Source organism: Rhinolophus sinicus, chromosome 13 (assembly GCF_057876585.1).
Source record: "Rhinolophus sinicus isolate RSI-liver-muscle chromosome 13, RSI-T2T, whole genome shotgun sequence".
NCBI classification, from domain to species: domain Eukaryota; kingdom Metazoa; phylum Chordata; class Mammalia; order Chiroptera; family Rhinolophidae; genus Rhinolophus; species Rhinolophus sinicus.
The window spans coordinates 33866217-33893406 of NC_142513.1; the positions used below are offsets into that span (position 1 = coordinate 33866217).

General features: G+C 42.7%; 1 protein-coding gene across 1 annotated transcript in view; it reads left to right on the forward strand.

The window, feature by feature from the left end:
• The window catches only part of ISM1 (isthmin 1), a 69760-nt gene extending 50503 nt beyond the window's left edge, over positions 1 to 19257 (forward strand). The window contains exons 3-6 of the mRNA XM_019752054.3: positions 4116 to 4380; positions 12074 to 12217; positions 15294 to 15383; positions 17558 to 19257. Coding sequence (XP_019607613.1) covers positions 4116 to 4380; positions 12074 to 12217; positions 15294 to 15383; positions 17558 to 18075 — 1017 coding nt within the window. The 3' untranslated portion in view covers positions 18076 to 19257. The remainder of the gene's footprint in view (positions 1 to 4115; positions 4381 to 12073; positions 12218 to 15293; positions 15384 to 17557) is intronic.
• Positions 19258 to 27190: the final 7933 nt, after the last annotated feature.

Below are 27190 nucleotides of genomic sequence, written 5' to 3' on the forward strand. Positions count from 1 at the left end.
ATTACCACAGTAGCTATTCACAAACAAATATTTCTCTTTTCTGGATCAAGCTGAGATTAGTATTCATTTCAACTAATATGCTTATTTCTTTTCTTCCATTCAGAGACATGTAAAAATAGTCATCTGAAGGCCTTCTTTTTCTTGCACAGATGTATTTACATGGCCATAGGCCGCTTGAGTGCCACAAGATACAATCAGATGAGTTGGCCAGAGCTATAAATATTGTACGTGCTTCTACTTCTGATTTCCCTTCATTCTTTTTCTCTAAAATACTTTTGGAATGGCAAGTCTGACTGAGTAACAACCAGGAAATTTCTGTGCCCAAGACATGGGCCCACACGCCCATGGGAAAAGCCTGTATTGTTCAGACTCTGATTGGCTTCTTTGGTTTCATGCTGGTTACTCGACCTCTCTATGCCTCAGTTTCCTAGCCTGTGAAACTGGAAGGATAATACCACCTATGAGTACCTGTGTAGTACAGTACTGCACAGGAGTAGGGTTGTTGTGAGGATGAAATGTAATCATGCATGGGAAGCGCTTAGCACAGGGCCAGGTATAAGGTAAGCTTCCCAAATGGACAGAGGCCCGTCGGTGACAATGTGAAGAAGACAGAGGAAACGTATATAAAATAATGGGAATCGGAAGAGCTAGTTTTGAGAACAGCTCTACACCTTCCTTGCTGTTCACCTTGGAAACTTGAATTCACCAAGCCAGTATCTGTGCCTGAAATTTAGGTCTCACTTGTGTAGAACAAGCAATAATATTTCAGCAAGCACGCTGCAAGTGTCAAAGCATTAGCCACAATTAGCTGGGGTTGCCAGAGTTGTTTTTAGAGCACTAGTGGGCCTTAGAGGAGGGGATTATATATATTCCTGGTTCATTTTATGTTCTTTCTGTGGCAATTGTCAAGGAAGGAGGGTATGTAATCTATTAAGGTTGCATAGGATCCTCATTTCCTGATTTTGGACAGAATTCTCCAAATTGGCACCAATTTTGAACTCTGTTGCTTGGAACTGGTGAGTTCTGCCAAAAGTTGAACTTGGGTATTTTGAAAGAGTTTTCTTTCTTTTACTCTCTTGATCACGCCGTAGGAAAGTCCAGAAGACACAAATCTACTAAGATACTTCCATTGTGTGCATTAAGAAAGAGAAAGGATGGTAAGATCTAGAGTCTTTATCAGCTTGGAAACCTGCTGTGCTCACTCCTACACCTTCAGCTCATCACATTGATTATTGTTCAAGACATCTTTATAAAAGGACTCTTTGATGCTAAAGAACATGTAGATAGAATGAGAGCAACAGGAAACATAAAACCCCCCATTCGAGAAGTCATTGATCATGCTCATTAAGTCTTTTTAATTGTATGCCTATGAAATTTCAGGTTCAAGATTAGATTTCTTCTTTTGATATCAGTATGAGGTTTCCATATTAACTGTAAGGAAGGGTGGATCCTAAGGTTTGTACATCTTTTGTGTTTAATTCAGTTCAGGCAGTGGCTAAAAATGAAAGGGAAAAAAGAAACCTCTGAACTGTTGAGATTTTGTCATCGATATAGTTTTTGGAGTAAATTCGTATTTTGCTACTCATTGCCTGGCTAGGCAACAAATCTATTTTGTTTGGATCTGAACAGCAGTTTGGAAGAAAAAAAATCGTATTGACGGTAATAGCTTAAAACATGAAATTGTTTTTATTCCCAGCTTGGAGAAATTGCAGGGCACGTTTTGTTTAGGCAATCCCTTTGACTCCAGTCTGAATACAAATGGAATACCAAAACTGTTGGGCATGTTCCCCCTTATCTTCTACCCAGAGACTGATTTCATTACCATAATTGCAGGCTTGCCTGGCTCTTGGCAGCTTCTCCCCTCCAAGACCCTTAACAGCCTTGCAGACGATTGTTGCGGCTCAGTTGTTCTGTTTGCAGGCAAAAGGGGATGAGACTACAGAGGAGAAAGGTTATGTCTCCAAAGGCTCAGCATTGCCCTGTCACTGTCTGGCTTGGTTCTGCCCCATCCATCTGTGCACTTCTGCTGCACTTGTCCTTCCAAGGTTGCGTGTGGGTCCCGATCACTGTCACTCTTCAGCAACCATCTATTCTAGCAAACAGCATTGATACGAGACATACGATGTGTTCCTTTTCTTCTCTTCCCTTTTTATCTTTTTGGGGGTTGCTAAAAGTTCCATAATTATTTATAAGCATGCAAGAGATACTTACAAGACGGGGGTAATGATGGCAGCATGGAATAAAGCCGATGGTGCCCTTCTAGGCATCCCACACCAGAGGAAGGATGCACTTGACCTGCTGCAGCCCGAGTATACTCTGGGATTGAAGGCTACACTCCTGACCTTGTGTTTGGACCACACAAGGCCACAGCCCAGGCCCATCATCAGCTGGGCAACTTCCTTTGACTATCAAAGTGAGTAGAATTCAAACCTCCCCATTCCTCACACAAAAGGAAGGGGCTGTTTGTCTCAGGATGGGCACACCCTGGTGTAATTTGGCAGAGCATCCCAGCAACTCTCTCAGATGTCGGGTTAGGGCAAAACTAGAAATCCATCTGCCCAGTACATCTTGCGCTGATTACTTGGAGCACATGTTTCTGATTCATTTGCACATAACTCATCCAGGGGGTGTTGCAAGAGCTATGTGAGGGCCAAAGGAACCCAATGAATCTTTTATTATATTTTTGAAACAAGTTTCTCTATGTTGATTGTCTCTCAGAGCCAAGAAGCTGCATTCTTCTAGACCTGTGACTTCCAAATTAGGCTCACTAAATTCAAGAGCAAGTTCTGACCTTGCCTCTGGAACTATCTGTTTTGACCCGGAGGGTCAGTTGAAGAATGTACACGCTGGGTCTAGACTATGGGATGAGTGAAAAATCACAGCTGTGAAAGTCTGGACCTTGAGGACCTTGTGCTCACATCACTACACAACCTGTGGCATCCAGCCTCATCGGCGTTTGTGGCCTCTTTGCTCCCTTGGTTGTATAAGGAGACAATACCTGTATTTACTTTTTGAGAGGCACGTGTGGCAAAGTTGGTAATAGCATGGGCTGTGGAGCTAGACTACCCACATCTGCCAGTTACTAGCTATGTGGTCTTAGGCAAGTTGTTAACGTCTATGTGCTAGTTTATCTGTCTGTAAAAAGCTATATATTGCTGCCAACCCCAAAACTTAATAACGTGAAGCAATGATCATTGCTCATGATCCTGTGGGTCATGAATTTGAGCAGGTCTCAGCTGGCAGAGTTCATCTGTGCTCCATATGGTATCAGCTGGGGTGACCCAACTGGGCCGGAGGATCCAAGATGGCCCCACTCACATCACTGGAGCTGTGGAGCTGGCCATTGGCTGAGAAGCCTCAGTTGTCCTCTCCATGGCCTCCCTCTTCACATGCTCCATATGCAAAGTAATATAGGCTGGGCTTCCTTACAGAATGGTAGGGACACTCCAAGAGAATGAAAATGGAGGCTGGAAGACCTCATGAGGCTTGTCATGTTGTTACACCTACTACATTCTACTGGACAAAGTGTGTCACAAGGCCAGCCCAGATAGACAGAAAGGGAGAGAAAATAAACTCCACCTCTTGATGGGAGGTGTGGCACACACATACAAGGATGGGAGAAATTACCAGGGATATCTTTGCACATAATCAACCATAGGGGACAATCAACCAACCTTATAAGGTTGTTATGAAGATTAAATAAGTTAATATATGGAGAGCATTTAGAACAGTGCTTGGTGCAGGGTTAGTACTCAATAAGTGTTCAGTTTTATTATAATTATTCTTGTGTCACTTCAGGAACATAGATAGTACATGTTGACTCCTTGAATTAAAGACTTCCCAGCAATCTGGTCATCAGTAAATCAGTGACCCTACTGATGAATTTTCTCTTCCCACCTTGAGGCCCATGTACATCAGTTCTCTCTAGTCTTGGGGTTCATTTGGACCACCCCTGGATGTCTTCCCTTCCATCTGTAACACTATGCAATTGTGGCTATCGCTCATGAGGGACACATCCATTGTTTGCCTTTGCTCTCTCAGACTTTCTTCCAAGGGTCACCCAGCTTGGAGGCTAGTGACTCCTCATTGACCCTGGCCTATTCTGAATTCTTCAGGTCACCATAGAGGTGGTGGACGGTCCTGACTCTGAAGCAGATAAAGATCAGCATCCGGAGAATAAGCCCAGCTGGTCAGTCCCATCCCCCGACTGGCAGGCCTGGTGGCAGAGGTCCTTGTCCTTGGCGAGGGCCAACAGCGGGGACCAGGACTACAAGTACGACAGTACCTCAGATGACAGCAACTTCCTCAACCCCCCCAGGGGGTGGGACCGTCCGGCCCCAGGCCACCGGACTTTTGAAACCAAAGAGCAGCCAGAATATGGTGAGTTTACCACCCAGTAATATAAAATTGGTGGGGAGAATAAATGAGGATGATAAGGACATGGAGCCAAGCAAAACCCAGTTTACAGTATGTGGCTTTTGGTCTTCTATGAGGTGTACCTCATAAAGACTCTGTTCCGCAGAAGCCCCAAGGAGGCACCAGCAGCCACATTTTTCTGGAAAGACTATAATTTTAAAATCATACCAATTATCCTAGGAGAGATTTTTTTTTTTTTAGTTAGTTAGTTAGGGGTCTTTGAGGTTTTACCTTCCCCCCCCCAAACTAGTTTTATTTCTAAAAATGAAGAAATCACCAAATCAGCTTCCTTGCATATTTTACTGTAAAAATTCATACTGAAAATAAATTTAGTAGAAGAGATGTGTTCACCAGCTTCCTTTGACCAGGCCACTGTGTTATGTTTGACATTGGCAGTGTCATGGCCCTTAGGAATCCACATGAACATGTGTTTCACAGGTTGTCTGAGTAAGGCTGCCCACAAATAAATTTCAAGATCCCAAGTTGGGACTTCTAGGGTCTCATGCTTTTAGAGTAGGATAGGGAGGTAACAAACAACTTTCAAACTCTGTAATTTAAATAATAAAAGTTCATTTTTCACTTGAGTTGGGATGGGAGACAGGGTTGGGGGAACTCAGCTCCACTCGGTCATTCAGGGACCCAGGCTCCTTCCATCTTGGTGCTCCAACTGTAAGGGCCTAAGAGTTATCCACTGGATGCTCTGTATTGACCTAGCAGCTAAGAAGAGAGACACAGCCTGAAAAAGGCACATACGCTCTAACCCCCTCAGCCTGGAGATAACACACATCACAGCTGCTCAAATTCTAATGGCAGGACCTGATCATATGGCCTCACACAGAGCCAAGGGAGGCTGAGAAATGTATTCTGTGTTTCCAACAAGAAAAAACAGGCTTCTTGTGGAATCAGGCAGTGTAACTTCTGTTACAGAGTATTTGATGCTTTACAAATGCATCTATCATTGTAATGTTCTTGTGGTCTCACTATCAGCAGTTAGGAGCAAACACTGTGTGGTGAAGACTTGTCTTGCACCATTTACACTCTCACCCTGACACCTATTTTTCAGCAGAAAGACCAGTTGTATAATGGAAAATTATCTCTGCCTGCTAATAAATGATTCTAAGCAACTTCCAAAACAGCAAAACTATTTTCTTCCTGCCGCATCATTCAGTTGTTCAACAGACATTTATTAAGAGTATACCATGTGTTCAGCACTATGCTAGGTGCTGGAAATCCAAAAATGAGTAAGACACAGTCTTTTCCAAAAGAGGGTCTCACTTATCTATGGACAAGGGGAGCAAAATAGTGCCATGACAGTGACACTAGATCAAATGCTAGGGGAGCAGAAAGACAGCTCCCATACCCCTTCCAGCCAGGAACCTGTGAAATCTTCCCCTTTCCCAGAGGAAGTCCAATTTATCTATTTTCCAAGAGGAAGGACTGGGAATGCTGGCCAGCATACATATAACACTTACTATGTACCAATCCTTCTTCGTGACATCTAACATATATTAGCTCATTTAATCAGCTCTCTGAGACAGGTACCCCATTTTACAGATGGGTAAACTGAAGTTTGGAGAAGTTAAGCAACTTGACCTCAAGGATTTATCTCAGTCAGTCTGAGTCCAGAGTCTATCCTCTTAATAACTATGTTATACTGCCTCTCTGGGGGGTGGGGGAGGGGATAGCCCATCCTTTAGGAGAGTAAAGTGGATTTACAAATGGTCACTTAGACTAGAGGACAGGAGTGGGAGGAAAAGTGTGGTGCTGTTGAACAGAGAAACACACAGGATCTGTGAGAGCCAGCCTGACATTGCACAGCTTTACGGCTTAACCTGTTTGCCCAGCCCACACAGAACATTGTTTCTCTGAGTGGAGCTTAGACCATGGCATCAGAATCCCTTGGTTACATGTTAAAAAATGCCAGTCCTGGCCCCAGCCTTGTCCCTCTATCCTAATGGTCCTCAAACTATGGCTCCCAAACTAGCTACATTAGCATCACCTGGAACCATGATAGAAATGTAAGTTTTCAGTCTCCTGACCCCTAGGCCTACCGAATCAGACATTCTGGACTGGGTCTCCAAAATCTATGTTTAAACACACTTTCCAGGAGCTTCTGGTACATTGAGCACCACTATTCAAGATCGATGCTTCTCAGCCTTAGTTGCTCATTATATTCATCTGGTGAATTTTTTAAAATCCCGATACCCAGATTTCTCTCCAGACCAATAAGTTGGGATGTCTGGAGATGGGGGCCAGGTGTTTTTTAAAGCTCCATGGGTGACTCCAATGTGCAGCTCAGGCTGAGGGCCACTGCTGTCCTCCTACTGAGTCAGAATGTCCAGCAATGAGACCTGGAGCCTGTCTGCCTTTTGCTTCTTTGTTTCTTTTTTAAGTCAAGGTCAGTAGGTGATTATCATGCTCATTGAAGTTTGAAGCTCAATGCTAGAAACAGCTCTCTCATCTAAAGCTATTACAGAGTACCCTTTGCCAAACTCATGAACATAAAGAACATCCCTCCATTTCAACAGAGGATAGAATTTGCTGCTACTGGAGCAGTTACTGTGGCTGCCGCAGTCACCCCCACCCCAGCTTTCTGGGCTTAAGATACCTGTAGACGCCCTGCGTCTAAATCTTACAGCATCCCTGAGCCATGAAGAAACTCCCATCTTTTATGATTTTGGAGTCTCTCTTAGACACTTCCTCATCATCGGACCAGATATCAGGATTGCTACTTTATAAAGAAAGTGTGTCTCTCAGTATACTTCTAAAGCAGTGCTTCTCAGATATTAATGTACACATATAACCTGGGAGTCTTGTTCAAATGCAGCTTCTAGTGTAGTAAATGTAGGACCAGGGCAGGAGCCCAGGTCAAGCTGACACTGCTGGCCCTTGGACCACACTTGGAATAACAAGACTCTCAGTGTATTGTAGATGCTCAGTAATATTTACATAATGAATGAAGAATTAAGACTGAAACATTGCTTGTCGGCTCACAAGGGACATGTAATTTCTAGAATTCTATACAACATTGGATGAACTGAGTCCTCTCTTATTTCAATCAACAGGAAACTATGGAGCAATTTCTAAGTATTTATCCCTATGTTAAATGCTGTGGAGGATATAGGGAGAGAACTTATTGCCCAGGAAGGTGAGGTTCATGCACTGGCAAAGTGTGCGCGTCTCTATACCTAAGGGTCCGTGGCCTTGTCTGAGACGGGCTAAAATTGCCACAGGAACTGGTCTTTGTGGAGGAGGGTGACCTCAGATTTTTGAAGGTAGGATTTTTAATAAGAATTTAAATGTCTATGGCCAAAGAATATTTCAAAAAATTCTAAGTAAAAATAAATACAATAGAATCTTTGGAATAAATTATAAAATATACAACAGAAGTCAGTTAAATCTAACTTGTAATCATGGAAACACAAGTCAGCTCAACTTTGGACTGTATGTGTTTGAGATACTGCATTTTAAATACCTTCTCTGTTGATACTGACGTTATTACTCAGGGCAAAGCAGGAGTTCCAGTATATCATTTTCTGTCAAATTGTGATAGACCATTGCCAGAGTTTTCCAGAACAACCTGCATAATAAAATCGGATGGGCACTGCTTATTGTAACCTAGGTTAGGACTCAGTTCTTTGCAATTCTCTAACTGAGCATGGCCTTATATCAATAAAACATTGCATAGTGATTTTTCCCCCAAGGACTTTTCTTAGTAATGTTGAATTATGGCCACATAAGTGGGTGTCATAAAGTAGGTAGGCCAACCTGGTCCAGAATCAAAGCTGCAGGAATATCAGGATATAGAACAGGATATGGCAAGAGCAGACAAACTTCAGATCTAATTCCAGCTCTCCCAAATTTGATCTGTGTGACCATAGGCAAGTATCTTAATCTCTCTGAGCCTCAGTTTTCTTATCCATAAAGGGAGGCTGCTCCCACCTTCCTTGCAGGATTATTACAGGAGTTAAATCAGTGTGTTAGAGCAGCTGATTAAAGTAGGCCCTCAATAATTGGTAGCCACTACTACCTAGGATTAGTGGTGGAGGCTTGCCAGTAGCCAAGTCAAAACCCAAGTTGCTTCAGTTGCCCGAACATTATAACTGGCCCGCAGAACTCTAGTGCTCGAAAACAACATAATGACTACTTTAAATTTCAAATGACATCCTTGAAACCCAGCTCTCAGCCCACTGTACTGTGCATTGTTTTCTTCCCTCGCTGAGCAATTTAATGTCAAAGGTAGGAGCTGTCAAAGCACCACATAAATGTTCACAGAGACTGTTTTTCACTGTCATTGTTGTCATCTTTGCAATTACTGCTGCTCACATTCATTTTCTCCTCTTAGTAATGATCCCTGGTAGGTGAGCAAATGAGAACAGCTTGTTTTATTATAGCAGAAAGGAATACTGCCTTCAAACCTTTGTTCCATAGTCAGAAATTCCCTCCATGTCCTTTGAACACATTGAATGAATAGAAATCCCCAAGAGGAAGGTTTTTGCTGAAACTTTCATCTGGGACAGTATGCTATGAAGGCTTCAGGGTGGTGAGCTGACATACACACGTTCCCTAGGAGGTGGTTTTATTTCATTTTTGGCCCACTAGAAATAACTAGCCACCTGGCTATATAACTGTTCTGTACCTAACTTGGGGGACCCATATAAAAAATGTTTGGAAAATAAATGACTTTGTGAGCACCTAAAATAAAGACATGGAGATACCACTTACTGGGATAAGAAATCCTTCATGGTCCCAGAGTCTGCTAGCCATCAAAAGAGCATATCTTACGGAAAATTGTATGGCATATTTATAACAGTTAGCTTTTGTTGTTTAAGAAACCAGCCTCCAAATTTAGTGGCTTACAAGAACAAACATGTTCTCTCAAGAGTTTGCAGGTTGTCTGGACTGTTCTTCTGTTCTGGGCTGGCTTGGCTTGGGCTGGATGGTGTAGGATGGCTTTACTCACAATAATGGGGTCCCAGCTGGATAGCTGGCCTGCTGAGATGGCTGGGGCCTGTCTTCACCTGGTCCCTCATCCTCCAGGACACTGGCCCTGGGCTCTTCCATGGTGTTGGAAGAGTTCCGTACAGCAAGAGGACAAACCCTTAAAGCATGAACATTTTTCCAACCTCTATTTGCCACCACATTTGCTATTTTCCCATTGGCCAAAGCAAGTCAGGTGGCCTGGGCTAGGGTTTGCCTGAGAAGAGAGTAACCAAAGGTGTGGACATGGGGAGGGGAATTATGGAGGTCATTTTTCACATACTCTGACACTGTATTAACAGCCAATAATTTCAATCCAAGAAACCAAAACGAGAAATTACCTCATGCAGAGATTCCAATATAAGCCTCATGGTATGTTTAATGCTCAAAATTCAGGATGATATTGCCCAAATATTATATTACTTCATGGGGAGGAAAGTTCACAACAGATTTCTAGATGGTTCAGACCCTGTTGCTTCTGCAAAGTCAAGAAGGACACCTCTTGGTATCATTAGACTGTCTTATGCTGGTACCCAGCACACAGGTGACATGAATTCTACCTATGTGATTTAATAAGCTTTTTCTGACTGACCGATTTATCCCCTTTTTATGAGTCTAAAGACATAATAATCTTTACCTGTGACTTGTTACTGTTGTTCCCTTTAATAAATTAGGCCTTGGTGGTGCATGTAGGATGTGGTTGAGTGTATTCACGTGTGCTATAACCCCACTGCACCTGGATGCTCCTGCTGATAAGAGTGCAATGGTGTGAGTTCCAGGCACCTCTCTGGTGTTCTCAGGGAGATTACCAAGAGATACCAGACTGCAAAGTTCTGGGAGGGAGTAGCCGCGGCCCCTACTTCGGTGGTTTCTCCCTCTGAAACTAATGTGTCTCTCTAGCTCTACCATGTTGATGCCTAGTAAGAGTTGGGAGAGATGAGGACGGCTAAGGCTGGGAAAACAGGCCCAGATCCCTCACACGAAGCAGTAGTTTCAAACATCTGCTTAGCCATGTGGTTGGAAAACCATTTCTTAGAAGAAAATCAAAGTTTGGAAAAATTCTTTTTGGGGAGGGGGTAGAAATGGATGGGGCCCACGGGAGCAGGGGAGGTGTGAGCAGAGCTCCGCTCTGGATTAGGGAAGAGGACACAACTATGAATCCCCCACCCCATCCCGACTCTGCTGAATGGGCTGAGGAGACTCTGGGGGCCTGTGTTTGCCTGAGGAGCGTTCAGAGTGAGCGCCATGTAAACAACAGCCTGGGAGGCTGGCACGGGGCCCACAGTTCAGGTAGAAACATGTGTGGACTACATTCTTGCCAGACCTACATAATAACAATCACCACGACTTGTTATGAATGGAGAGGACCCCTTCCTGGTAAGGCACATGCCTGTAGCTATGAGCTTGCCACCGACGGAGGCCCCAAAACTGTAGGAAGTTTGGATAAACCAGGAGAAATGATTAATGAGTAGAGATGCTGCATAAAGAGTCATGTTTTTGAGATTAAGAGCTTAGCGCTAGAGAGCAAGTTTTCCTTTCTGTTACCATTATGACCTTAGATAGTCACCCAATCGCTCCAGGACTTAGTTTCTTACTTTTGAAAAAGAGGAATTTCGTGTTGATAATATACCAACCTTTCCCGCCCCTCTCACACTCCAGGCCCCCCTAGCCTGGTCTGCTTCTCCTTTTTCCATACTGTTTACTGACTTCTAATCTACTGTGGAATTTACTCATTTTTTTCTGTTTACTGATTATTGTCTGACTCTTCTCACTGAAATATTAGTTCTACCACGGCAGGGAATCTTTGAAAGTTTTATTTAATGGTATATCCTACCTATCTAGAAATGTTCCTGGCTCAATATATATATATATATATATGGGATGGCTGTTGACCTTAAAGGACCATCTCTGGCTTCACCATTATGTATAGGTTATCTACTTCTGTATAACTAGACATCTCGAAACTTCATGGCTTAAAACAATAGCAGTTTATTATTTCTCAGGAACCTATGGCTCGGGAGTTCAGGCAGCGCCCCACTGAGCAGTTCCTCTACTCCTGAGGGAATCAGCTGCGTTCAGCGGTCCACTGGAAAGGGCTCGAAGGTTCAGGAAAGCTTCACTCACATATTTAGTGTCATGGGTCCTTGATGTGGCTCCTCTCTTTCCTATAATTCACAGGTTTAGCCTCAGCTTTTTTCACAGTGACTAGATTCCCCAGAGCGAAAGTCAGAAGCTGCCAGGCCTCAAAGCCAGCACAGATTCTAGGAAAGGGGAAACAGTCTCTCTCATTCTCTCTCTCTCTCTCTCTCTCTCTGTAATTGTATGCACAGGGAGAACTAGTGGTGGTCATCTTTGAAACTATCTACCATATTATTCTACGATGCCATGCTCTACAAATGTATGCATTCTCAATAAGCACTTACCAGGCACCTTCCAGGGGTCAGGCTCTGGTTATGGGCTAACCACCTCAGTGCCCAAAACCTTGGACAGAGTCCCTGCCTTCATGAAGCTAATCCCTAAAATGAACCCTGGGCCTTTAAGCCTTTTCACTCCAGCTGGCATCTGGTCTCTTCCAACAGTGAGAACGATGGAAGTGGACAATTAGCAGGCTGCATGACGGGGCGGATTTGAGAACTCTTTGGGTGAGGCTGTGACCGTCTCTCTGGCTCCCTTCCAGATTCCACAGATGGTGAGGGCGACTGGAGTCTCTGGTCTGTCTGCAGCGTTACCTGTGGGAATGGAAACCAGAAGCGGACCAGGTCTTGTGGCTACGCGTGCACCGCCACAGAATCCAGGACTTGTGACCGCCCAAACTGCCCAGGTGGGTTTATGCAGGGGTGTGGCTCTGAGTTCAAGGGAAAGCTTTAAATTTGTATTTAAAAATTTGTAGAAATTGACTTTTTATAAAAGACAATTATTTCCCTAGTAAGAATTCTGACCAGACTGAGACAAGAGACAAATCATATGCTTAATGGATGAAAAGATAGGTTTTCTGAATCTTATGCACAATTGCAGTGGCTGTGACCTAGAAGACAATGCCACAGTGTACTTACTTAATTTAAAGGAGGGACTCTGATTAACTTGGGTCTTTGATAAGAGATTTGTTGTGCCTTGAAGAGACACATGAAGACAGCCATTCATGTTCTGATAAAGAAGCCAAGACGAGAGGCTTGACAGCCATCTGCAGAAAACCCATGCAGTTAGCCCTATCCTGATGCCTGACCCTTGCTGATGGCTACCGAGGGAGCAAACTGGGGCAACTTGGCAGTTCAGTATCACTTTAAACTGCATTATCAGTGTTTTGAAAACCAAACTAATTGCACACTTGTTGAGAGGCCATGTTAAGGGTGAAAAATAAGTTTGACTCTCTGTAGCCATAGTTGTCACAGCATGGCCTGTGTGTATGGCCCCCACATTTGTAAAGGGTTGTGAAGAAGAAGGAAAAGGAGAAGAAAAAGAAGTAGAAGACGAGGAGGAGCAGGAGGAGGGAGAATATGCGACCAAGCCCACATGTGACCCACAAAACCTGAAATATTTGCTCTTCGACCTTTTACAAAAAACGTTTACCACCTCCTGGTCTGTAGTTTCACATTTACTATGTGCTCCCCATTGCCAAGTAGAATACCAGCCCAAAATAATACCTTAGGCTCTTCCAAGAAACCACGTATTCTAAGTGGCTTCGTCTTAAAGAAATTCAAAAACAGAAAATTTAATCTCTGCACCCAGGACTTCCTTTGTTCTACCCCCAGAAACTCTGTTCTCAAACCTAAGGCTGAGATTTGGGACAAAAAAGAAGCAGAAGAGCATAGGGGTTTCAGAGAAAAGAAAGGAAGCACCAGGTTGGGCATATGTATGTCGGCAAAGGAGTGTGTGTAGAAAATAGGGCTGAAATGTAAGAAGTGGCAGTTCTGGCTCCCTGTCAGCCATGCAGATGGAGTGCAGAAAGTGGAGTAAACATCAAGATGCTTTTCCTGCGTGAATTTCCTAACTGAAACTGCGTTGGAAGCCTGGTAAGATGGATTTGGATGGATAGAAATAAACCAAGAAATAATAATATGAGAAAGAGTACACAGAGAATATGAAGAAGAAAGAGAAGGAGAATCTGGAAAAAAAGCAAGAAGATGATGAAGATAAGAAGACAGAGCAAAAGAAAATGAAGATAAATATGAAGAAGATGAAGACAAAGAAGATAAAGGAGATAATGAAGAAAAAAGTGAAAAAGATGATTATGAAGTATAGGGGTTTTTGAGTACTTCAGTGTCAACAAATTTCAAAGGACTTTATAAGTATTTTTTTCACTAAATTCTCACAGTAGCCTCGTGAAATGGGTGTTTCTTATTGTACCCATTTAACAGCTGTGGAAACTGAGGTGCGGGGGTTAACTTGCCTAGAGTCAATACAGGCAGCAAGTGATCAATCTGGAATTGGAATCCAGACCTCTGCTGATTCCAGAGTCTATGTTCTTAACCATTAAATTATCCCACCTTCAGCAGGAGGAAGAGTAACTGGCTCAGCCAAACATGGATACAGACAGCATTTAGTGTCAGGCTTGGGAGCTTGCCACTTGTTCTCTCTTCCAGAACTGGCATCCACACCCAAGATGGTAGATTCAGATATCTTATGAGGGAAAGGTCCTTCTCTACCACCATTTTGAATGTTGCCTTCTCATTTGCGCTCAACTGTGAGAGCAGCGTGGCCAGCAGCCCTGCTCGTACATTTTCTTCTCATCTGACCTTGCCCTCTTTCCATCGTTTCTGCCTCTCTGTTCCTTGCTCTTCCAGTTTTTCAGGGTTCCCTTGGCACATGAAGGATTTTTTTTTTTCTTTTTTTGCAGGACTTCTTTCCTTATTTGGTGTGTTGATTCTCAGTCTTATTGGAAAGAATCATGGGGCAGACAGTCTCCCTGGCCTGGCAGTGGTTACACTGTAAAAGTTTGTTCCCTAGGTCAATTCTATAAATAAGTTCAAGGGGCTTCACCTAAGATCAGAGAGAGCCCCTTAAAGGAAATCAAGTCATGCCTACCAGGCAGCCAAGGCTCTCCAACAACTAGTCTATCTTCCACAACTCTTGCCTCTTCTGACTGCCTCAGCTTGTACAGGATTCCTGTTTGTAAAGGAAGCCTGGGTGAGGTAGTAGTTTGGAGAGGGGAGGGAAGCCAGGAAGTTTGAGGCAAGCTGGGTTCAGTCCCTCAGAGCAAGTAATGACAAGCCCAGCTTACTCTTCTTGAAGCATCATCAACAATGCTGGAAGTCCCGGACTATGAGATGCCTGGTCTTTAGCTATGGACTGCTGCATCCTCAAAGTGAACTAGACAAATATCCAAGGAAAAAGTACCAGCTAACACTTAGCAATCACTATTCTAAGTGCTTTCTTTACATATAACTCATTTAATTCATTCAACTCTACAAGGTAGGTTATTTATTTCTCCCCATTTTATAGCTGTGAAAACTGAGGTACACAAAGGTTAAGTGTCTTGCCCAAGATCACACAGCTAGTAATGCTTTAACCCAGTCGGTCAGTCCTTAAGATTGGTATTGACCACTAAACAAGGTATTAACCACTGCCTCTAGTTTACTTTGTCATCCTAACACCACCAAATAGACAAGCATCTTGACATGTATCCGCCACAGTCCAAAACCCCACTCCTGGGCCTAGTGAATGAGTTCCTTAGGACTCATTCAGGCACATTTGGATCTGATTTCGTGCTGCAAATGGTATCTGGGGTTTTAATATATTTTATACTCTACTACCTGCTTTTTACTGTTTCCTCCGTTGGCAAGTAGTCATGAACACAAAAAAAGGCTTTGTTCAGGTGTATTTGTTTTTTTAATTGCTTAGGGGGGCATGTAGACTTTTTCCATATAACTAGGGGAAAATGAGCTCCTGTCTGTGTTTAGGAATTGAAGACACCTTCAGGACAGCTGCCACTGAAGTGAGTCTGCTTGCGGGAAGCGAGGAGTTTAATGCCACCAAACTGTTTGAAGTTGGTAAGATTTTTTTTTCTTTTTTATCCAAATATTGATTTCGTATTTTGGAGATTCCTTTTGCCTTTGCAATGTCATCCTTGGATCCATTTAAATGTTTTGTTTCCCATCCTATGGGGTCCAATTCTCCCAGCATATTTCTTAGACAAAGTCAAGTTTCTTAACGCAGTACTGCCTCCATTTTCTGATGTGTAAAACGGTGTGAAGTACTAGTGCCTACCTTATAGAGTTATTGTAGAATTAAATAAGTTCATATTTGTAAAGCATTTAGAACATGTCCATCACACTGAACATTTATGTAAGTTTGATAAATAAAAATAAGTCAATGGATATTCTGTGGGTACATGAATTATGATTACCTTCCCCCTAGAGGAAAAATACAAGGGCAGTTTCTGAGGACTGAGTTTTGTTTCTGAAGACCCTGCCCTCTGAAGGAGACCCCCACTGGCTTTAAAGACACACGCTTCCGAGGATGGAACCTCCATTCTCTTAGCTACTATTCAGGGGCTCGCAGGAGTAGAATCGTACAACTCAGAGCCAAAAGGAGCCTCAGCATATCCCTGCTAGCAGCACCCTGGACCCTGTGCTGTGTACGTTCTGTGTTCCCTCCCATTTGACCCTCATTACACTTTATGAGACAGATGCTATTGTCATCCCAATTTAGAGATGAGAAAACTGAAGCACAGTGAGGGAGAACACCTTGCTCGAGGTCAGAGAGCTACTACATAGTTGAGTTGGGATTCGATCCCAGGCAGTCTAGAACAAGCGCCCACACTTTGCAACCATGCCTTCCTGATGTCCTGGGAGATATCCCATCTCTCCTCTCTCTCTCTTCCTAATTTCACTGAAGAGGGTCCCAAGCCCTCCTCCAAGCTGCCCTCTCATCCCAGCGCCCCCTCTCCCTACCCTGCTATTCTCCCATTCCCATCCTCGCCACTTGATTTCCACTCAGGACTCCACCAGTCTCCCAGGCACCTGGGGCAGAACTGGTCAATCATCTTTGATGTCTTCCTCTGTTTACTCCCAAGCCCACCAAGGCCTGGTAGCCCAATCTCTCTGACCGTTCTTGCTCCAACCTGCTGTCCCCTTCCAGAATATTGAACCTGTACTTTTAGAATTTACATCAACACTGAAAGTATCTTCTTACTGTACAGCTCAATTAATAGCTCACTATCACTCAAAAACCATCAGTGGTTCTCTAGGGCCCTCTGAACAAGCCTAAACTGCATTGAAGACCGCCAAGATCTGACACCAACAACCTTACTTCCCTATAACCTCTGCTCCAGTGAAACTGAGTATGTTCCCAGCCCCCAGACAACCCCAGCAGATTTTTCTGCTTAACCTTGGTTTGCACAAACGATCACTGTTGGCTTATTTACTTGGGCAATTGTTCCCTGGGGCAATGCAGGACCAGCATTAACATATTTTTTTTGGTTTTTCAAATGAAACCAGGAATCTACATAAATAAGTGGAATCACTTAATTCTTAAATGTTAGCAATTAATTCAATATTCTTAATACTGTAAGGGCCAAACATAACACCTCTGGGGACGAAATCTGGCTCAAAGCCTACAGGTCAGTGGACTCTTGCCTAAATGTTAAGTTCCCTTAAAAGCAGGGACCACCAGCCCCTTCCCTGTGAAGCAGCTTATCACAAAGATTTGCATAGAATGATTGTTATTGTTTGGTGCCTAAGGCTAAGAGGTTAGGACACTAGCTTTAGTTTAAATCAGTCAGTGAGGGGCAGAAATAAAACTTGGTCCTACAAATATTCCTTTGAGGCATTTTCCACCCCAATCACCATTAAAGAGGAGATTTAAAATGGCCCTCTGAATTATTGTTAATTTTATTGTGGGTGATAATGGGGTTATGGTTAAACCCATATCTCCATATACTTTTTTTTTTGTAGATGCCTACTAAAACTTAGGGATAATAATATCATATATTTCCCCAAAAATGGAAAAGATGAAGCACATATAATGATGGTTAAATCTAAGTGATGGCATTTAGGTAGTCAAGTTCAAAGTTCCCAAGTTCAAGGGAGGTAAGTATGACCACCCATGGTCTGGTGGTCTAGGGGACTGCAGGGTGTAAGCCCTGGGAGGGGAGGGGTAGACTTCAGTGTCATCCTGCTGTCAGTTTTAGATGTGGTGAGAGGGTTTCTGTGGCCTTTTTCAGACGCCGACAGCTGTGAGCGGTGGATGAGCTGCAAAAGCGAGTTCTTAAAGAAGTACATGCACAAGGTGATCAATGACTTGCCCAGCTGTCCCTGCTCCTACCCCACCGAGGTGGCCTACAGCACAACGGACATATTTGACCGCATCAAGCGCAAAGACTTCCGCTGGAAGGACGCCAGTGGGCCCAAGGAGAAGCTGGAGATCTATAAGCCCACGGCCCGGTACTGCATTCGCTCCATGCTGTCCCTGGAGAGCACTACACTGGCTGCCCAGCACTGTTGCTATGGTGACAACATGCAGCTTATCACCAGGGGCAAAGGGGCAGGGACACCCAACCTCATTAGCACAGAGTTCTCAGCCGAGCTCCACTACAAGGTGGATGTCCTGCCCTGGATTATTTGCAAGGGTGACTGGAGCAGGTATAACGAGGCCCGGCCTCCCAACAATGGACAGAAGTGCACAGAGAGCCCCTCAGATGAAGATTATATCAAGCAGTTCCAAGAGGCCAGGGAGTATTAAAAAGATGCCACCTCGAGTATTTGTGACACACATGCACTGCACTGATCTGCTACCTGGAACAGAATTCCTCTTATCCGCACACGTGTGTATTTGTATATACCACATGAGTATTTTTCATAAATTACACTAGGGATGTGCGCCAGGCCCGGTGACTGCCATCGGAGGCCACCCTTACAATCCACAATGCCCACAGACCTCCTTGGAATTCCTCCTAGAGGTGACGTGGGCAGGAGGATGAGGACAAAGAAGCCAGAAGAACCTGGAAGCCATAGTGGGTGGGATTCAATTCACACCCAGACCCAGTGTTTCCTAGAGAAGCAAAGAGGGAAAGAGACTGAAGCTGTAAACATTATAAGTTTTTATATATAACTTATTTAATATGAATGTGACTTAAGCGTAACCTTTTCTCTGGAGTTGTCATCGTGATACTGTTTAATCACTTCTGTGAGAGTTCAGACAGGGCTTAAGAAGGTGGAAGAGAAAGGGAATTTGTAATGATTTCTTTAAAAATAAATAACTCAGTGGAAGTATATCAAAACAAGAAAAGGCCCACCTTAAACCAAATATTATTTAGTCATGAGGCACCTTGCTAAAGTCTCAGTTCCAAAATGCCCTTGCATGAGACTGGATAGGGAGTGGTGGGGGGCAAACGGATATTTTGGGGATGATTCTGAGGCCTGGTTTTAAATAAGCTTTAAAGTAAAAGGCCAATATTAGCATAATATTTTGATTCTCCTAATAGGCTTCAGAATGGCAGAATTTCTACTCATGTCTTACTAAGCCCAGAAGGCTGCAGTAAGGACGGACATAATAACAGGGACTAGCACTTTTCCAAAGAAAAAAACGAAATAAATGGGAAAATAACATGGACCTCATTTCATCTATCTTATTTTAATATCATCTTAACAATCTTTTTCCTCCACCAATATATTCTCAATAAATAAATATAAAAAGAGGAGGGGGACTCAAGTCTAGGAAATCTGAATTTTTTTATGTTTTAAGAAAGGAAAAAAACTACATTATTTTTGTAAAGTATTTATTAAGTCATTGATTCTTGTGCATCAAGCAGTTGTTCTGTAGTGTGGAACTTAGGAAAAATAAAGAGTTGGTTCTTTACTTGCAAAACTCCAGGAAAAGAGAATATATAATGAAATCATAATAAAATGCGTTACCTACAGTAAATGTGTTATCTGCAAATATTTATTATACAAATACCATAAACAACCCTGGTGAAGCAGGGCTTTGAGGCAGGGGAGAGGAAGGTTCAAACCAGGTGGGAATAAAAGACTCATTGATTGACGTGGTGAGGGTGGTGTAAGTCATAGCATCTTTGGCACCGAGAACGTCAGTCCAGCCTCCAAGAGGTCGAAGCTCATTGACACATGTGCAACTTTTTGCCCACCCAGCACTAAGAAAGAGCTAAGGAAACTAAGCCAGAGCAAAGGCTTAAAACAGCCCAGGTGAGCAGGGCTGTTTCCAAATAAAATTCTGCAATTATGGTAATGAGTAGAACTACTCATCATGCAAATTATTTCTTTTCCAGATAACAAAAGCAAAACTCAAATAAAATATATCACATTGGACCCATCTTTCATTTCCTAGCCCAGTACTCTTTCTACTATATCAGTTTTTTTGGTGTCCTCGTACTCCTGGTATCTTTGATATTCCAAATGGCCCCACCTTTAGGTTCTCCTAATAAGATCATGCTCATATTGAAAAGTTCTTATCAGTCATTTACACTTTAGAATTAATTATCCATGTATTGCCCACTCTTAGGATATTTAAGATCTATTTCTAGTTATAAAATAAGAAGCCTTATTCATATCTGAAGGAATTTTAGGCAACTAAACAGTAGAGAGAGAATCAATAGGGAAGCAGATTTGGTTTCTAGTAATAGGAAAACTACTTTTGCAAAGAGAGTTCATTACAATGAAATGCCATACCTTTGAGGTGGTAAGTTCCCTGTCAGGACAGGTATTCAAGCAGAGGCTGGAGATGATACACATGAAAAGCTTGATTGAAGTGATGAAGAGAGACAAAAAATATACAGTAATAACACCCTCTACTATGTGTTCTATTAAGGGTAAGTGCAAAGTATGATGGGAAAATAAAGGCGAAATCAGGGAAGTACCTGTTGCATCTAATGGGGGAGTAATAGTTCATAAAGCAGCAAAGGAGGAGGGGGAAGTGGATGCATTTGGAGTAAGAAAATAGTGTGGACAAAGGCAAGCAACTAGGAAAGAGCTTGGTGTTTTCTGAAGACTGGGGTGTTTAGAGTGATAAGCAGAGAAACAAGAATAGCGAGTTACAGAGCCATATCTCAGGTATTTTTGTTAAGGACTTAGCACAGAATATTAAAGGGAACAGAGCTCTTTCCCACTGCAGTGAAAGTGACTGAGATGAGCAATGTTTTCCGTGGGCTATTTGTCTTTTCTTATCAGACCTTGCTGACCTAATGAACTGAGAGTTGGAAGATGGAGTGAATTGAAAGTAGGAGAGCTCCTGGGAACTTTGTCTACTGTGTTTCAGACATCATCAGGATTTTGTCACACCTCTGGAAATTTGCTGAACTATAATCTGCCTCTTCAGTTTTCAGTCCCAAAGCTCTAGGGGGCCAGGGAGTGATCCTCAGAAATCCAGACCCCTCTGTTCAGGTTATCTAATGAGACAAGGAGACCTTATCTCATTCAATACAGGGCCCCAAGCCAGCCCCAAGGTAACCCCAGGTAATTAATTCCCTCACGGAAAGTAGATCATGTGTTCAAGGCTAGTTTGCCTGTAACAGAGTAGGCTCTCTGCACCTTCACCCACAGCACCTGTAAATATGACCCCTCAACAGCTGCTCTCATCAAATGCGTTGCTCCTTTGCTTCTCCCTGGAAAGAGAACCCTTTTTCTAGTAATCCACGGGGCCTGTTGGGTGCCACATGTGAGCAAGCCAATAGTGGCAAACAGAGACACCTAAGGCCCTCTAGTGGCTGCACACGGAAAGAGCGAGGAAGAGGCCCGGGAAGTGCAGAGCTTTCTCTTCAGCCCTAGTTCAAGTGTCCGCCATGATTATAGTCTCCCAACTGTTTCTTTCTTTATAGCTCAGTGGCCAAGAGGCTGGAGTTCTCCATCCTAAAACCAGGGTTCAAAGAATAGTTGCTATCCCAGCCACTGTTTCCTGAGCACACACTTTGTGCCTCTGTGCTAATCACTTTACCGTGGGAGGCAGGCATATGAAATCCATTTTACAGGTGAAGAAAAAGAAGCCCCACAAGGTTAGCAAACTTGCCCAAGGTCATAACACTCTGTAAATGGCAGCGTTGGTTGAAGTCAGTTCTATCTGATCACCAAGGCCATGTTCTTAACCTTAAACCCTTACTCCATTCTCTTCCTAACTCTTCCCAACACTCACAGGGTCAGTTTTGTTTGTCTGTTTGTTTGTTGGTTTTGTTCCAACTCACCCTGCCTTTGCACAAATTGTTCAAATCTGCCAAATGTTCCTGCGCCAATCTTTATAGTGTCTCACGTTGGAGACAGAGTGTCCGGCTTCATTTCTACATGTTCTGCTCCATTTTCTCATTCCATAAGAGGATTTTTGGTTCTGTAACTGAGTCCTAGCTCAGATTAGGTAAGCAGCAGAGTTCAACATTTCTAGCAGAGCTCCAGAATGAGAACAGAGACGGGTCTGTTTTCCCTACTACACATAAGCCCCAGGCTGTTGCCTCTTGGGTATACCTCAGGGCCTGCTGGTGCTGTGTCTCATGCTTTCCTACATTCCCAGCTCCCAGCACTGCACCTGGCAGACGTCATCAGGCAATGTGCAGAAGGCTCAAAAGATTGAAGTTCGCATCAGACTGCCTAGATGCCAGTCCTTGCTCCCTCACTTGCCTTCTGGGTACCACTGGATAAGTTAATCAGCCTCTATGCATTTCAGTTTCCTCATGCAGTTGTTGTGAGAATAGACTGAGATAAGAAACATGAAGTTCCCAGCATAGGGCCTATCATGTACCATCTGCAAGGAAGCTTGGGCATTGATATTTAATAACTAGATAAATATTTATTGAACATCTACTAGTCACGGGGCATTATTCTAGATGTCAGATACAGTAGTGTACAAATCCAAGTCTTCCCTTCCCATTGGAGGAGTAGATAGCTGATAAATAAGTGCATAATCTGAGATAATGGTAAGTGATAAAAAGAAAAATAAATTATTTGATCACAGTATAGTGCAACATTATAGTGTGATAGATAATCCTCAAAATCATAGTGGCCTAATACAATAAAAATCTGAAGAGTATATTTCAGGTCAAGTGGCTTTCCTCTAAGTGATGACCCAGGGACCCAGGCTCCTTCCATATTGTGACTCAGCCATCTTCAAGGTGTGATTCTCTAGGATACCCTCGAGGTCATCTCTATTCCAGCGTGCTCAGAGAGTAAAGAGCAGGTAAAATATGCATAAAGGTTTGTATAGTTCAGGCAGGGAAGTATTGTACATCATTTTCACTCAATCTCCACAGATCTGTTACATGCCACACTCTTCTGCAAGGGAGACTGGGAAATGGAGTCCAGCTGGGGACCCAGTAAGCAGAGATAGGCTGTGTGAGCACCCAGCCAGTCTCTGCCACACAGGTAGACTGCCAACTGCCTGATTATACAAGGCAGGAATGAAGGCTAGTGGAATGGGCTCTGGATGGGCCCAAAATAGGTGCCCAAAAGGAGAGATCCTTTTCATCCCATCACCACCTTCCACTTGGTATTATAGTGCTAAACTGGACCTCGGTTTACTATCTATAAATTCGATAAGACCACCTGTCCTATTCACTGGCAGATGCTTTCGATGTCCTTCACATCCCCTTGGCACTTGCCATATCTGGGTATACCAGCCCAACTCTCAATTGGAAGCTCCTGCAAGTGGTTGGCTTGATGGCATTCTCTAGCCAGTGGGGCCCACTTGGGCTTGCACAGGACAGACTGAAGTGCCAGGGAGTTAACAGTGCCCTCCAGGAACGTTTAACAGTTGACTGACAGGAACTTGGTGTATGAATAGCTCAGACCCCTCACCCCTCAAGTGCGTAATTCTGAGGCATATTTTGTACCATTTCCAGAACTCCCAGTAGGACTGAGCTTCAGTCGTCCATGGTGGTCACCTGCCTGCTAATACACGATGTAGTGGCTTCCTTCCCATCTCTGTCTTCCATTTCCACTTCCCTACTGTTGCTCATGGAATCATCTTCCAAATGAGCTGCTTGCTCAGATCCTTCTCTCCAGATTTGCTTTTTTTTTGGGGGGAGGGATGTCCCAAATCAAGACATCGCTTCATGCTTTAATACTTACTAAGTGCTATTCAGATGTAAGCTTGTTATTATTGTCATAATGCTCGTGTGGAGATGAGGTTTTGTTGGTGGTGAAAGCTTTACCAAAAAAGAAACTTCACTCTCATTCTGACCAGAGATAGGAGCTCTACTAACTTTCAATACCATTGAGTTTAAAAAAAAAAATTCATTAATAGAACCCCAGGTTTTATGATTAGATTCAACAAATAAAAAATGACTCTGCCAAATCCCTCTAAAATTTTCTGAACACCTTTGCTTAATGTTTGAATTCATTTCTTTGCTGACTACAGACCAATCCGGCTCCAAGGACCACACTTTGAGTAGCTCTGCTCTAATCAACTGAGCCACAGTGAGTAACACTCCCGTGAGCAATGATTCTGGCCTGACGTACAAAGAGTCATGAAAAAGCTTCACAGGAAGTATGTGTGGCAAGAAGACGGAATGGGGTTCTCTCTTTGTTATCCATTTACAATTTCCAATGGAAAAAATGTGTGGGTCGTCACCATTACGCCTGCACAATTTCAGACTAATTAAAGGCTTGCTTCAGTAATTACTGGGTGGGTACGTACAGAAACATACATCCATGTGTACAGATCCTGAATACAGTAGTGTCAATTAAGGCAGAAAGCTTACAGCCAGTTGCTTTTCTGAGGTTTAGTATTGTTTTACCATATGGGATTAGAAGAAGAGGGACGTTTTCAGGGATCAGAAGGTAAGACTCTTCGGGAACAAATTTATGAAACTAAAAATTCTTTGTTGAACTGCATCAGAAGAACAAAAGCTTAGATACAGATTTTTTCTTTTTCTTTTTTTTTTTCTTTCTTTTTTAGATCTCTGTGTAGAGATTTGGAAAGCCAGCATATAAAAACCAGTGCCTTGCCTGTAATGGTAAAAATAATATCATCCTTAACCATTTTAACAGTAGGGGAATTGGTGGGACTGTTGAGACACAGCTGCAATAGCAAAGCTGGGTAAGAATTTTATGACTTTGCTAATTTTCTATCTGTTCTGGGAGTAATAAACGTGCCCTTATAGATATTCATGATTGCCTTCAAAATGAAAAAAAAAAATCTTTTACATGACACAGAAAAGCCTTTCATTCTTGGGGCATGTAATTCATGGATGATTTTCAAAATGTCATGTTTGAATTGGGAAAGAAACATTTCTTGAATTAATCAGCCAATTGCTTCAAGGATATGACTCAAAGGATATAAAATTTTCAAGCCTGACTTTTAAAAAAGAAAAAGGAATTTTTTTCTATGCAGCTAAGTTTATTTTTTACAAAGGTCATGGCTAAATATTTTATTGGCCATGGAAGGGAACAGTCTACATGAAGTATATCTTTAATTCCTTAGTGAAAGGGAATGGTAACAGATCTTAACAAGTAACATTTTAAAATTTTACATCACTAGACATACATGCAGTTTCACTTTGTTATCTGTACCATCCTTTATTTCTCCTCCCCCACCACCACCCCTTTTTTTAACCTTTGGAGAACTCAGCAAATGGAGAAGGAGAAAGAAAAAAAGAAAAAAGCCAGAATGAAATCTTCTTTGGGGTGTCTAATGTACCTTACTGCCCCTATTTTCATCAACATAAATAATGTGAGGTCTTTCTACAAGAGAAGACTGAAGAGAGCCACACCACTGATGCACCTGTTCCCAAGGAGCCTTCAAATTCCCCCTCAGGGATGGTCGAGTCCTACCCAGTCAAGACCAGGAATTGATTTCCAAAGGCCTCATGCCTCAGAGCCATGTGACTGGAATTCCTCCCGTCAGAGGTGACTGAGTGCTCTGTGTGGATTGCTATCCAGGGCAGACTTGTCTGTCAAGAATGTTTTAGGGTCCTCACCTGGGGACTCTACTGAGTGGAAGCCAAGGCCACCTGCTCCACGTCTCAAGAAACAGCCCACCACTGAGCCACTCTTGAGTACTCCCTCCTGCTATTACAGGATATTATAAAATAGCAAAAAAAAAAAAAAAAAGGAAGAAAGCAGGGATCCAGTTCCAGAAGATAAAGGCTGGTCCATGCCACTCACCAGCAGCAAATGTATAAAACTAAAGCTTGAGATGAAAGTGCAGACTCATTTTCTGTTCCCTCTTCTCTGATATTTCTACACTAGACCATTCAAATAATTTTCCCAACTGCTCCTCTCCCATCCCCTTTGCTACCCAGTTGACCATCTTGTAGCTAGTTGCCATTCTTTGGGTCAATGTTTTTAAAAAAATATTCTTTGAACAGTATATTGGCATGTAACATACATTCAGAAAAATGCGCACATGTCATAATTGTGCAGCTCAATGAATTTTCACGAAGTGAACACACTCATGTAACCAACAGCCATGACCAAGGTCAAGAAATAGAATGACTACAGGTTCACAAGGGAGCTCTCTGGGGTGGTAAAAATGCTCTATAGCTTGATTATGGTAGTAGCTACACAACTACATGCATTTCTCAAAATTCACTGAATTGTCCACTTTAAAAATTGAATTTCACCATATGTACACTTTGTCTCAATACAAAACAAAGTGATAAAACATTACCAGTACTCCTGTGCTCCTTTGTAGTCAGTACCCACTTCCCACAAAAAGTATCACAACTTCTATACTAGATTAGTTTTGCCTGATTTTGAACTTCAAGTAAATGGAATCATACAGCATATGTTCCTTCAGGTCTGCATCTGATGTTCAGTATCACATCGTGAGAGTCTTCATGCTGCTGCTGGCAGCTACAGGTCATATATTCCCATCACTGTCCAGTGGCACATTTCTATTTAATTGTTCGACCATGGGTAGGCCCCGGGGTGGTTGCCAGTTTGGAGATTTTGCAAACAGTGCTGCTGTGAACAGTCCAGGGTGTGTCTTTTGGTGTCCATATGCAAGTACTTCCATTTTAACAGGTCAGAGAACACGCACAGCTTTAGTAAATGTGTCCTTTATGAGATACTGCCCAAAAGTCTTCCAACATGGTCACAAAGGCTGACACTCTATCCAGGAGAGTTTGAAGGTTCCGGTTCTTTGACTAATCTTGGTTCTACCCCCTACACTAAGCCTTCCCTAATTCTAAATCTCTTCATTCTTTAGATTTAAGTCACCACATGTATACAGAGCACTCACTGTGTGCCTGGCACCATTCAAAGTGCTGGGTACTGGAGACGCAAAAAGGAACGGACAGGAGCCCTGTCATAAATGAACACTTCAGGGGCTGACTCAGATGACTGTAATACAGTGTGTGGTAGGGACCATGGGGCCAGACGAGGGTGTGATGAATTACGGCAGTTGGAATTAACAAACCAGAATTGCCATATTTTATTTAAGAAAACAAGTCTGATAATATCAAGTGATGGCAAGATGGTGAGAAAACAGAAACGCTTTGCCACTGCTTGTGGTGATGTAAATTAGAGAATAATTTGACTACACCTAGTAAAGTTGAAATTGTCATGTAGCAGAGTTCACAATTTCACTCCCGAGGGCCTTTTTGTATATTATCAAAAATTGGAAACAACTTAAGTTGTTCACCAACAGAGGAATGGCCAAATAAACCATGTTGTAGTAATAAGATAGAATGCCATCCAGCTGTTAAAATAAATGATCTAGAGCTATGAATATTGTCACAGATGTGTCATAAAATATAATGTGTAAAAAACCAAATTGCAAATGGATATGTAAAGTATTATACAATTTCAATACTTTAAAAACTCACAAAACAATGCTATATTGTGTCTGGACACAGACAAAAGTAGTAAAAGTACTAAATTATGCATGGGAAGGCTAATTACCAACTACCCTGAAGATA